General features: G+C 43.4%; 1 protein-coding gene across 1 annotated transcript in view; it reads left to right on the top strand.

The window, feature by feature from the left end:
- Window positions 1-12,282, top strand: part of PEX10 (peroxisomal biogenesis factor 10) — a 37,641-nt gene that overhangs the window by 20,001 nt on the left and 5,358 nt on the right. The window contains exon 5 of the mRNA XM_044281845.1: window positions 6,797-6,932. Within this exon, the coding sequence (XP_044137780.1) occupies window positions 6,797-6,932 (136 nt within the window). The remainder of the gene's footprint in view (window positions 1-6,796; window positions 6,933-12,282) is intronic.

Consider the following 12,282-nt stretch of genomic DNA (forward strand, 5'->3'; position numbering starts at 1 on the left):
AAGGAGGACAAAATAATAGGAGATCTGATCCCCAAAATTTATCTACAGAAAAGCAAAAAATGTGGGAAGTATAATGGCCCCAACCAACAAATGCCTGAGCAAAATAAATGCCAACCAAACATTAAATGCGATCATGCGGCAATTGCGGTGTCTGAAAAAAACTAAAAATAAATAGAAAACCGCACACAAACTTGGAAATACAAAATGAATGGACAGGGGACACAGAAACATACAAAATAAAGGATCACATAACCTGCAGAAGTCAGGGCGTAATATACGCCATAACATGTCCGTGTAAAAAAACATACATAGGACGCACAAAGAGAACCATAAGCAAAAGGATAGGGGAGCACATCTACAATATAGGAAGAAAATATGAGGGTCACCCGCTCTCTAGACACTATAAGGAGAAACACGGAGGAAATAACAATGGCACCACCTTTTGTGGTATTGAAATGGTCAAAAAAGACAAAAGGGGAGGAGATTATATCAAGAAAATGTCCAGAACAGAAAGCCGTTGGATATTTAACCTAAACACTCTAGTACCCTCAGGACTGAATTCAGAGATAGAATTATTTGCTTTCCAATAACCTCAAAATAGAGTGCCAGGGATGAAGGGGTTAAGGAAGGGAGGAGATACGGACCTTTTAAAAGCAGTACCAGGAGCTAGAACAGCCATCCCTGACGAAGATTGGCGATCTAATCGAAACGCGTTGGAGCATTTTTGGTCCTCCTGGTTCACCGTAGCTACTACCGTGACGTCACGCAGCACTCCGTGCAAGCGCGAACAAGCGGCTTTTTCAAACCACAAGCTGTGCCACCGGCCGGGGCAAGCTCTGTATATTATATTTTATATAAAAAAATTACAAATAACAACTAGGGTTTAACCCCCCCAAACCTTTCCCTATCCCGAACGGCACTCAAAAGAAGAAAATTAGAGAAAAAAGAAAAAGCCAGAAGGACGCAGAAGAACAGCCTCCACAGATGAACATCTAAGATAAGGTATTCTAATAATCTGTGAGTCACGGTATTATTCACTGTGGGCCACTATAGTGCCGAACAGGCAGGGAGAATAAAAGGGGGTACATGTCGCGCAGTACCTAATACAGACATATTACACATCATTCACTTGATCTTCAACGGGGGCGATACCGTTGCGGTACCGCTGCGTCAGTTCATTTGTAGTGCAAGCGCCGGTGTATCACTAGAATTTATAAATGTCCTTTTTTTTTTTTTTTTTTTTTTTAAGACATTAGCAGGTTTAGAAGCAATTTTTTTATTTTTTTACATCATTTCCAAAACCATTTTTTTAAGCACCAATTCAAATATAAAGTGATTTTTGAGGGGCTTACATAATAGAAACCATCCATAAATGACCCTATTTTAGAAACTACACCCCTTAAATTATTCAAAACTGATGTTACAAACTTTGTTAAACCTTTAGGTGTTCCACAAGAATTAAAGGAAAATTGAGGCAAAATTTATTTTTTTATGCAGATTTTTCAGGTTAATAAAAAAAAAATTTCTTCCAACACGTCAAGTGTCAACTGCTAACTAAACCTCAATATTCATTACTCTGATACTGCAGTTTACAGAAATACCCCATATGTGGTGGTAAACTTCTCTATGGGCACGTGGCAGTGGTCAGAAGGAAAGGAGCGCCATATGGATTTTGGAGCTAGAATGGTTGTTAGGCACCATTTTGTATTTGAAGAAAACCTGACGTTCCCCTACAGTGGAAACCATCAAAAAGTGACCCGATTTTGGAAATTATACCCTTCAAAGAATATATGAAGGGGGGTACTGAGCACTTTGACCCCCTAAGCCTTTTACCGAATTTTAAAACATTTGGCTGTGGAAATGAAAAGTTAAATTTCTTCCAATAAAATTTTGCTTTAGCCCCAAATTTTTTATTTTCACAAAGGGTAACAGGAAAAAACTCACCCATAATTTGTTACCCATTTTCTCCTGAATACGGCAACACTCCATATGTGGTGATAAACTGCGGGGGGGGGGGGGGAACATGGCAGGATTTAGAGTGGAAGACATTTTTATTTAGATTTGCTTTTTAATACTTGTATTCTGACCTCTTAATAGACTAAAGGAAACTTCTGGCCTCAGTCAGGCTAATGTAACCCTCTGGACACACTTGGCGTGTACATCTGGAGTTTTCTCAGCACACTCTCTAAACTCTTTGTGCCTTTCGACACTGATTTCTAAAGTCCTTTCTAGTTACAAGCTGAGTGCATGACGTCAGGATGGATAAAACATGACTGCAGTATGCCTCTATTGCCCGCTGGGCCCTCATGGTGTCCCATGGTCATCAGGACATTTGCTATTGATTATAAATTAAAAGGACCGAAGACTGGTCAGGATCAGCTTTGTGGGAATTGTTCTGTATCAGTAGGATAAGTATTTTACTTTTTAAGAGAACACATCATATCCTCGAACAACCGCAGCTCTCCTTTCCTGGAGGTAGCCGCTCGCTGCTCCACAGATTATTATTATTATTATTATTATTATTATTTATTATTATTTAAAGCGTAACTTAACCTTTTTAGGCAACTTTTATTTAAAAATATTTTATTTAACCTCTTCAGGACATAGGGCGTACAGGTACGCCCTATGTCCTGGTACTTAAGGACACATAGCATACCTGTACGCCCTGTGTATTTCTTATCACCGCCGCGCAGCGGGTTGTGATCAGAAGCTGGTGCCTACTCAAATCATTGAGCAGGCACTTCGGCTAAATGCCCGGGGGGGTCCCGTGACCCCCCCCATGTCGGTGATCGCCGCAAACCGCAGGTCAATTCAGATCTGCGGTTTGCGGCTTTTATCTATTGCGGTGGTGGCGTGTGGCGGTGCCATCGGGCCCCTATGTGGCTGTGGGGGGGACCCGATGGCATGGAAGGCGCTGCCTTCCGGTGACGAGCCTGTGATATCCAGCACCCTGGATCTCAAAGGCCCCGGAATCTGTATGAGTAATACACAGTATTACTCATACAGCCAATGCATTCTAATACAGAAGTATTGGAATGCATTGCAAAGGATTAGACCCCCAAAAGTTCAAGTCCCAAAGTGGGACAAAAAGTAAAGTGAAAAAAAAGTTGAAAAAATAAAGTTTTCCCCCTAAAAAAATTATATTTCAAGTAAAAATAAACAAAAACGTAATTTTCCCCAAATAAAGTAAAAAAAAACATTGGTAAAAATAGGGGGGGGGGGGGGAGTATACATATTAGGTATCGCCGCGTCCGTATTGACCGGCTCTATAAAAATATCTCATGAACACCGTAAAAAATAAATAATAAAAACTGTGCTAAATAGACCTTTTTTTTTTTGGGCACCTTACATCACAAAAAGTGTAATAGCAAGCGATCAAAAAGTCATATGCACCCCAAAATAGTGCCAATCAAACAGTAATCTCATCCCGCAAAAAATGAGACCCTACCTAAGATATTCGCCCAAAAACTTAAAAAAAACTATGGCTCTCAGACTATGGAGACACTAAAACATGATTTTGTTTCAAAAATGATATTATTGTGTAAAACTTACATAAATAAGAAAAAGTATACATATTAGGTATCGCCGCATCCGTGACAACCTGGTCTATAAAAATACCACATGATCTAACCTGTCAGATGAATGTTGTAAATAACAAAAAATAAAAACGGTGCCAAAACAGCTATTTCTTGTTATCTTGCCTCACAAAAAGTGTAATATAGAGCAACCAAAAATCATTGTACCCTAAACTAGTACCAAAAAAACTTCCACCCTATCCCGTAGTTTCTAAAATGGGGTCACTTTTATGTAGTTTCTACTCTAGGGCAGTGGCGTACCGCCCATAGAGGCAGACCACGCCACTGCTATGGGGCCCGCGGCACTGGGGGGCCCGTAGCGCAGAGAAGGCCCCGCCCACCCTGTTTGGCCCCGCCCACTCATGACGGGCGGGAGAATCGGCTCGAACTTCGCCTGCCCTGCCCTGAGCTGAGGAGAGACGAGCTGACAGACTGAGCCAGAGGGAGGAAGTGGCCCTGGGGAGACGTGAGCAGGCAGGTAAGTGTGCCAGGTATGTGGACGGAGCTGTCTCCCACCCCTCTGCTGCAGAATCCGCTCTCTGCTCCTCCCGCTGTGGAACTTTTCTGTGTGCAGCCACGCTGACTTCAGCCGGGATGGCTACCTGCACTTTCTTACTTGTCCCTGTTTCAGTGCGGGTTCCTTCAGGCTACGTCTCCTCCTCCCAGCAGGGCTGGTCTCCTGCTCAAGTGCTCATGCAGCCCCTTGGACACATCGGGCTGGGGCCCACCACTGGCACAAGGACTCTGTGGGGGCAGGTGCCCACTGCAAGAGCAAGTATTCATATAGAAAGTGCCCACAGCAAGGGCAAGGATGGGGCAGGTACCCTCAGCAAGAGCAAGGATGGGGCAGGTGCCCACTGCAAGGGCAAGGATGGGGCAGGTACCCACAGCAAGAGCAAGGATGGGGCAGGTGCCCACTGCAAGGGCAAGGATGGGGCAGGTGCCCACCTCTAAGGCAAGGAGCCACTGGGCAGGTGCCCACTGCAAGGGGAAGGACTAATATGGCAGGTGCCTACTACTAGGTCAAAGAATGGGCAGGTGCTAATCGCTAGGGCAAGGAGCTACAATTGCTATGTGAGGGAAATTACCAACCGCGCCCCCCGTGGGGGCATCAGGAACGACGCGGGTGTCGGGAAGCGGAGTAAGTATGCGGTGCCTGGGCATTTTGGGAGAAATAATAGGGAGGGGGCATGGGAGGAGCCATGACAGGTGGGATGGGCCTGGGATGGGTAGTGGGCGGAGTTAGGGGCCCAATTCAGATTCTTGCTATGGGCCCCAATGACTTCTATGTACGCCCCTGCTCTAGGGGTCTATCAGGGGGGCTTCAAATGGGACATGGTGTCAAAAAAAACAGTCCAGCAAAACCTGCCTTCCAGAAACCGTATGGCATTGCTTTCCTTCTGCGCCCTGCCATGTGCCCGTACAGCAGTTTACCACCACATATGGGGTGTTTTTGTAAACTACAGAATCGGGGCCATAAATATTGAGTCTGGTTTGGTTGTTAACCCTTGCTTTGTAACTGAATTTTTTTTTTATTGAAATGGAAAATCTGCCAAAAAAGTGGAATTTAGAAATGATATCTCTATTTTCCATTAATTCTTCTTGAACACCTAAAGGGTTAACAAAGTTTTTCAAATCAGTTTTGAATACCTTGAGGGGTGTAGTTTCTAGAATGGGGTAATTTTTGGGTGGTTTCTATTATATAAGCCTCACAAAGTGTCTTCAGACCTGAACTGGTCCCTAAAAATTGGATTTTTGAAATTTTCTGAAAAATTTCAAGATCTGCTTCCAAACTTCTAAGCCTTGTAACATCCCCAAAATATAAAATATCATTCCCAAAATGATGCAAACATTCTGCTTCCAAACTTCTAAGCCTTGTAACATCCCCAAAATATAAAATATCATTCCCAAAATGATGCAAACATAAAGTAGACATATGGGGAATTTAAGTAATAACTATGTTTGGAGGTATTACTATGTATTATAGAAGTAGAGAAATTGAAACTTGGAAATTAGCATTTGTTTTTCAAATTTTGGGTAAAATTGGTATTTTTTTTTATAAATAAAAATGATTTTTTTTAACTTCATTTTACTAGTGTCATGAAGTACAATATGTGACGGAAAAACAATCTCAGAACGGCCTGGATAAGTCAAAGCGTTTTAAAGTTATCAGCACTTAAAGTGACACATGTCAGATTTGCAAAAAATGGCCTGATCCTTAAGGTGAAATAAGGCTGTGTCCCTAAGGGGTTAAATAAATAAAAAAGTTTTATTTAAAAAAGTTCCATAAGGACATGTAGTGTTCCCCAAGTGCCCTAAAATGTGTATAATATACTTTATAAAGTATTTGCTAAAGAAATGGGCACCTAAAAGTCCTGGGTTCCTATCACATTTAGAATCGGTGTACGGGTCTGTATGTATTCCCCTGTACTGGTGGAACGGGAGCTGCAGCGAACACTGTACTAGCAGGAGTGCACATTGCTGCTCCTGCCTGTGTCCCCTCAGCTTGCCTAAATCCTGGCAAAGAACATTGGTACCCTGCACCGATATACTGTGTGGAGCTTTCAGTGGAATGGGCACAGGCAGGAGCTGGCATAGCACATTGTAGCAGTGGCTCTGTACTGACGTGCTATGCAGAGCTTTCAACGGAATGGGCACAGACCTTTTAACATCCGGTTGCCTGTAGTTTTCCAGAAGACCCGTCAGCAGACTGTATCCTGTCAGTGGTTTGCAGGCGCGGGTTGGACAGATTGGTTTTATGTTGGAAAATGAAGAATCCTCACAAACCTGCAGATGAGGACACTTCATTGTCAGAGAGTACCGTTTTTTTCATCCAGCTTCAGGCAGCTATAAACCAATGGCTACATGACGCAATATTGCACTGCTAAAGTCTCAACTAATCGCAATGAATGTGGCCGTGCTGAAATCCAGCAGGGGTCGGCTGTCATGCTGTGTGCACAATGCGACCACATTCACTGCTATTAGATGCTTGGCATTGCAGTCGCCTTGTTGTCCTGGCCTGATGCAGTGGGGATTTGGTGTTGATAGTAAAGCAGCATCACTCTGACCTCCCGTAGCTCTGCAGAACTGTAGATCTATGGTTAGGTCACTGTAGGGTCTAAAACGGGACCTAGGGATGTGTCATTTAGCCGGCATCCATAACAGGAATACTGTGAAAAGGTCAACGACACTCTAATATTAGAATTGTTTTATGTTCCTAGAGCACCACCACATGAGAAGTCTTACCAGCGGCCTTCAAAATGCACCTTATGCTTAGAACACAGGCGGCACAGCACGGCAACCCCTTGTGGACACCTCTTCTGCTGGGAGTGCATCACCGAGTGGTGTAATAATAAGGTGAGTTAACTATAAATCTCTGACTTCCCATCTTAGAATTGCCCTATCCTTGTCCGTAATATATAAATATATTACATTTTATATGTACAGTCCTGATCAAAAGTTTTAAGACCACTTGAAAAATGGCAAAAAATCCTATTTAGCATGGCTGGATCTTAACAAGGTTCCAAGTAGAGCTTCAATATGCAACAAGAAGAAATGGGAGTGAGACAAAACAGTTTTTGAGTATTCAATTTAAAGGGGTTGGCCACTCTGCATGTATTTTCTACTACTGTGTGGGAGGCAGGAAAAAAGTACTTTTCCTAATATATGTCTTTAAGTAGATCTGCCTGTTTTTTCTACCCTCTGATGACACTGCCCCCTGAGCCCCGCTCTGCCGTGCAGCCAGTTCGTCTATGGCTGCACGCGACATGGAGGAGCGTCGTCCATGCCTGCAGAGTAAATGCGCATGCGCTGCTTTTCCTCATCCTCGCGGCGCATGCCCAGTCTGCCACTGGCACTCCAGCCTCACGTAACCCTAACCCCCCCCCCCCCCCCCCCAATCCGGCACTTCTACTGTGTCCAGGGTCGGTGCCTGGAGCTGACACATTACCGGTAGGGATGTCCCGATACCAGTATCTGTATCGGGACCGATACTGGACATTTGCAGAGTACTTGTACTCGTGCAAATGTCCCCGATACCACTGCCGATACCTGCTGGCACCTGAGGGGTTAATTGCGCAGATCACAGCGTCCTCTCAGAGGTCGGGTGCCGGTACTGTTCTTCAGTGTCTGCATTGGAGGCAGTGGGCAGTGCGCCCTCCCCCTCCCTCCCCAGTATTAATTATTGGTGGCAGTGGGCAGTTCCGATCAGAGTCCTAGCAGTGTAATGTTGGGGCTCCGATCAGTTACCATGGTAGCCAGGACGCTACTGAAGTCCTGGCTGCCATGGTATGTTAGTGAGCAGCATTATACTCACGTGCGCCATGGCCGCCGGGCGCTCCTTCTTCTCATAAGTCTGTGCGGCGCATTGCTAATGCTATAAGCATTAGCAATGCGCCACACAGACAGAAGGAGTGCCCGGCAGGCCATGGCGCATGTGAGTATAATGCTGCTCACTGACATACCATGGCAACCAGGACTTCAGTAGCGTCCTGGCTGCCATGGTAATCGATCAGAGCCCCAGCATTACACTGCTGGGACTCCCATCGGAACTGACCAATGATGGGGGGGGGGGGGTTTAAGTTACCAGGGGGGGGGGGGGTTAAGTTACCAGAGGGGGCTGATAAGAGGGAGAGGCTGGAGGGATGATGAGAGGCATGGAGCTCTTATCTGAGGTCAGAGTGGGGGTCATTCACATTGGGGTCTGAGCTGAGGTGTCATGAAAAAGAAATGTTTTATTGTCCCCCTCTAAAACCTAGGTGCGTCTTGTAGGGCGAAAAATACGGTAGATAGGAGATAGATAGATAGAAAGATATGGGATAGATAGATTGATATTAGATATAAGCTAGATATGAGATAGATGGATAGATAGACAGACAGATGAACCATAGATATATATATGAAATGGGAGATATATAGATATGAGATAGATGATAACTAGATGGGCAGATATTTCATAGATAGACTTACATGTTTGTACTGTACTGATCACTTTATTTTCTGTGAACAACATGGGTTTACTTCAGGGAGATCATGTCAAACAAATCTTATAGATTTTTTTGACTGGGTAACTAAAATAATAGACGGTGGAGGTGCAGTAGACATCGCATATCTAGATTTTAGTAAGGCTTTTGACACTGTCCCACATAGAAGACTTATCAATAAACTGCAGTCATTGAGCATGGACTCCCATATTGTTGAGTGGATTAGGCAGTGGCTGAGTGACAGACAACAGAGGGTTGTAGTCAATGGAGAACATTCAAAACAAGGTCATGTTACCAGTGGGATACCACAGGGATCTGTACTGGGACCAATTTTGTTTAATATCTTCATAAGTGATATTGCAAAAGGCCTCGATGGTAAGGTTTGTCTTTTTGCTGATGACACAAAGATATGTAACAGGGTTGATGTTCCTGGAGGGAAACGCCAAATGGAAAAGGATTTAGGAAAACTAGAAGAATGGTCAGAACTCTGGCAACTGAAATTTAATGTGGATAAGTGCAAGATAATGCACCTGGGGCGTAAAAACCCAAGGGCAGAATATAGAATATTCGACACAGTCCTGACCTCAGTATCTGAGGAAAGGGATTTAGGAGTAATTATTTCAGAAGACTTAAAGGTGGGAAGACAATGTAATAAAGCAGCACGAAATGCCAGCAGAATGCTTGGATGTATAGGGAGAGGTATAAGCAGTAGAAAGAGTGAAGTGCTTATGCCGCTGTACAGAACACTGGTGAGACCTCACTTGGAGTATTGTGCGCAGTACTGGAGGCCATATCTCCAGAAGGATATAGATACTCTAGAGAGAGTTCAGAGAAGAGCTACTAAACTGGTCCATGGATTGCAGGATAAAACTTACCAGGAAAGATTAAAAGACCTTAATATGTATAGCTTGGAAGAAAGAAGAGACCGAGGGGATATGATAGAAACTTTTAAATACATAAAGGGAATCAACTCGGTAAAGGAGGAGAGAATATTTAAAAGAAGAAAAACTACCACAAGAGGACACAGTTTTAAATTAGAGGGGCAAAGGTTTAAAAGTAATATAAGGAAGTATTACTTTACTGAGTGAGTAGTGGATGCATGGAATAGCCTTCCTGCAGAAGTGGTAGCGGCAAATACAGTGGAGGAGTTTAAGCATGCATGGGATAGGCATAAGGCTATCCTTCATATAAGATAGGGCCAGGGACTAATTCATAGGATTCAGATATATTGGGCAGACTAGATGGGCCAAATGGTTCTTATCTGCCGACACATTCTATGTTTCTAGAAAACATCTCAGGTGGGATCTGCTTGTCATGCCAGTAACGTTAGAAACCATCAGGACCATCAAGGTTAATTTTTATTTCTCATCGGAGAATAAAACTTTCTTCCACCTATGAATGTCCCATGTTTGGTGCTCTCTTGCAAAGTCCAAACGAGCAGTTCTGTGGCGTTCAAGGAGACGAGGTCTTTGAAGACGTTTTTTGTTTTTGAAGCCCTTCAGTCTCAGATGCCGTCTGATGGTTATGGGGCTGCAGTCGGCACCAGTAAGGGCCTTAATTTGGGTCGAGAATCGTCCAGTGTCTTGACGGACAGCCAATTGGATCTTCCAGCTCAGTGCTGATGACATTTTTTTGGGTCTTCCACATGACTTTTTTTTGTTCCATAACCATCAGGATCATTTAAGAAATTCCAAATGACTGTCTTACTGCGTCCCACCTCAGCAGTGATGGCGCGCTGTGAGAGACCCTGCTTATGCAGTTCAACAACCCGACCACGTCCAAAAGGGGAGAGTTTTTTTGCCTTTGCCATCACAACGTGTGACTACCTGACAGAAAATGACAATGAATCCACATCTTTGCACAGATTTGACCTTTTAAAGGCATGTGGTCCTAAACATTTGATCAGCTAAAAAAAACTGCCTGTTTCAGTTTATTCGTTGTTTTCATTAAATTGAATGCTCAAAAACTGTTTTGTCTCACTCCCATTCCTTCTTGTTGCATGTTGAAGCTCTACTTGGAACCTTGTTAAGATCCAGCCATGCTAAATATGATTTAACTCTTACCATAAAGAATCCTCTTCTATGTTTGTGTACAAACCTTCTTTCCTCCAGACACAGAGGATGTCCCCTCGTCACAGTCACAGTCCTGGGGATAAATAGCTGATGGGAGAGATCTCTGTACTGACCTCTGATATATTTATACATAGTAATTAGATCTCCCCTCAGTCGTCTTTTTTCTAAAGTGAATAACCCTAATTTTGATAATCTTTCAGGGTACTGTAGTTGCCCCATTCCAGTTATTACTTTAGTTGCCCTCCTCTGGACCTTCTCCAGCTCTGCTATGTCTGCCTTGTTCGCAGGAGCCCAGAACTGTACACAGTACTCCATGTGTGGTCTGACTAGCGATTTGTAAAGTGGTAGGACTATGTTCTTATCACGTGCATCTATGCCCCTTTTGATGCAACCCATTTTCTTATTGGCCTTGGCAGCAGCTGCCTGACACTGGTTTTTGCAGCTTAGTTTGCTGTTTATTAAAATGCCTAGATCGTTTTCCATGTCAGTGTTACCGAGTGTTTTAACATTTTAGTATGTACGGGTGACTTGCATTATTCCTTCCCATGTGCATAACTTTACATTTGTCAGTGTTAAACCTCATCTGACACTTATCTGCCCAAGCCTCCAATCTATCCAGATCGCTCTGTAGTAGTATACTGACCTCTTCTGTGTTAATTACTTTACACAGTTTAGTGTCATCTGCGAAAATTGATACTTTACTATGCAAGCCTTCTACAAGATCATTAATTAGTAATTAACCCTTTCTTGCCGGAATTGTTGTATAAAGTTTTTGCCTAGTGATCCTTAGATTTATTTGGAGGGTAGACAATATAATTCCATTATGTGTGCTCACACCCATCCGCCATCTTCTCTTATCCTGAGACCATGAAATCTGCAGACACTGGCAGACGAGTTTTTCACTGTGACGCTCTTTAGTATATTTCGCAGTTCTTCATCAGACTTTAACAGCCTGTTCCCAGGTCTGTGTTGTGTGTGTAACAGACCTTATTCCTCCGCACTCGCTGATCTTACAGGATGTCAGATGTCACCGATGTGTCTACAAAATGACAGTGATGCTGTGGAGGCCGTATGCTCCGCAGCCGAGCGCTTTACTCCATGTGCAGTGTTTGCTTATGAATTACAACAAGAATAACGTATTACACAGAATGCGCTGTAATCGCCTCATTTATTTCTGTGAGAAGTGACACGCCATCTGGGCTCCTGATGTACAGCTCTCCAGAGTCCTTATCGGCATCTTATTTTTGACATTAATGGGTCACTGAAGAGTAGCAACAGCTTTATATTAATGTTAAACACCCTGAAAATAGTATATTTCTCACATCTCTGATCAGCTGCATCATTTGGTACAAATCTGACTGGTTTATATTGAATGTCACATTACACTAGTCGGCAGTGTAAGCTTTTCAGCATAGACAGGATATTTTAGGGTCATTCTTTGCCAGGACAAAACTGGGTATCCTGTTTTATGATCACTGGAGGTCCTAGGTATGGGATCCCCTTACATTTATGGCAAATATTGTATATTTAACTCTTTAAAAAGTCTGTTAGCATGATCAACCCTATTGAACTAGGCATACTGCCTTGTAGGGCTCATCATGCTGTTTTAAAGGGAACCTGTCACCTGGACTTTGTGTAAAGAGCTAAGGACAT

Source organism: Bufo gargarizans, chromosome 2, assembly GCF_014858855.1.
Source record: "Bufo gargarizans isolate SCDJY-AF-19 chromosome 2, ASM1485885v1, whole genome shotgun sequence".
Classification (NCBI taxonomy): domain Eukaryota; kingdom Metazoa; phylum Chordata; class Amphibia; order Anura; family Bufonidae; genus Bufo; species Bufo gargarizans.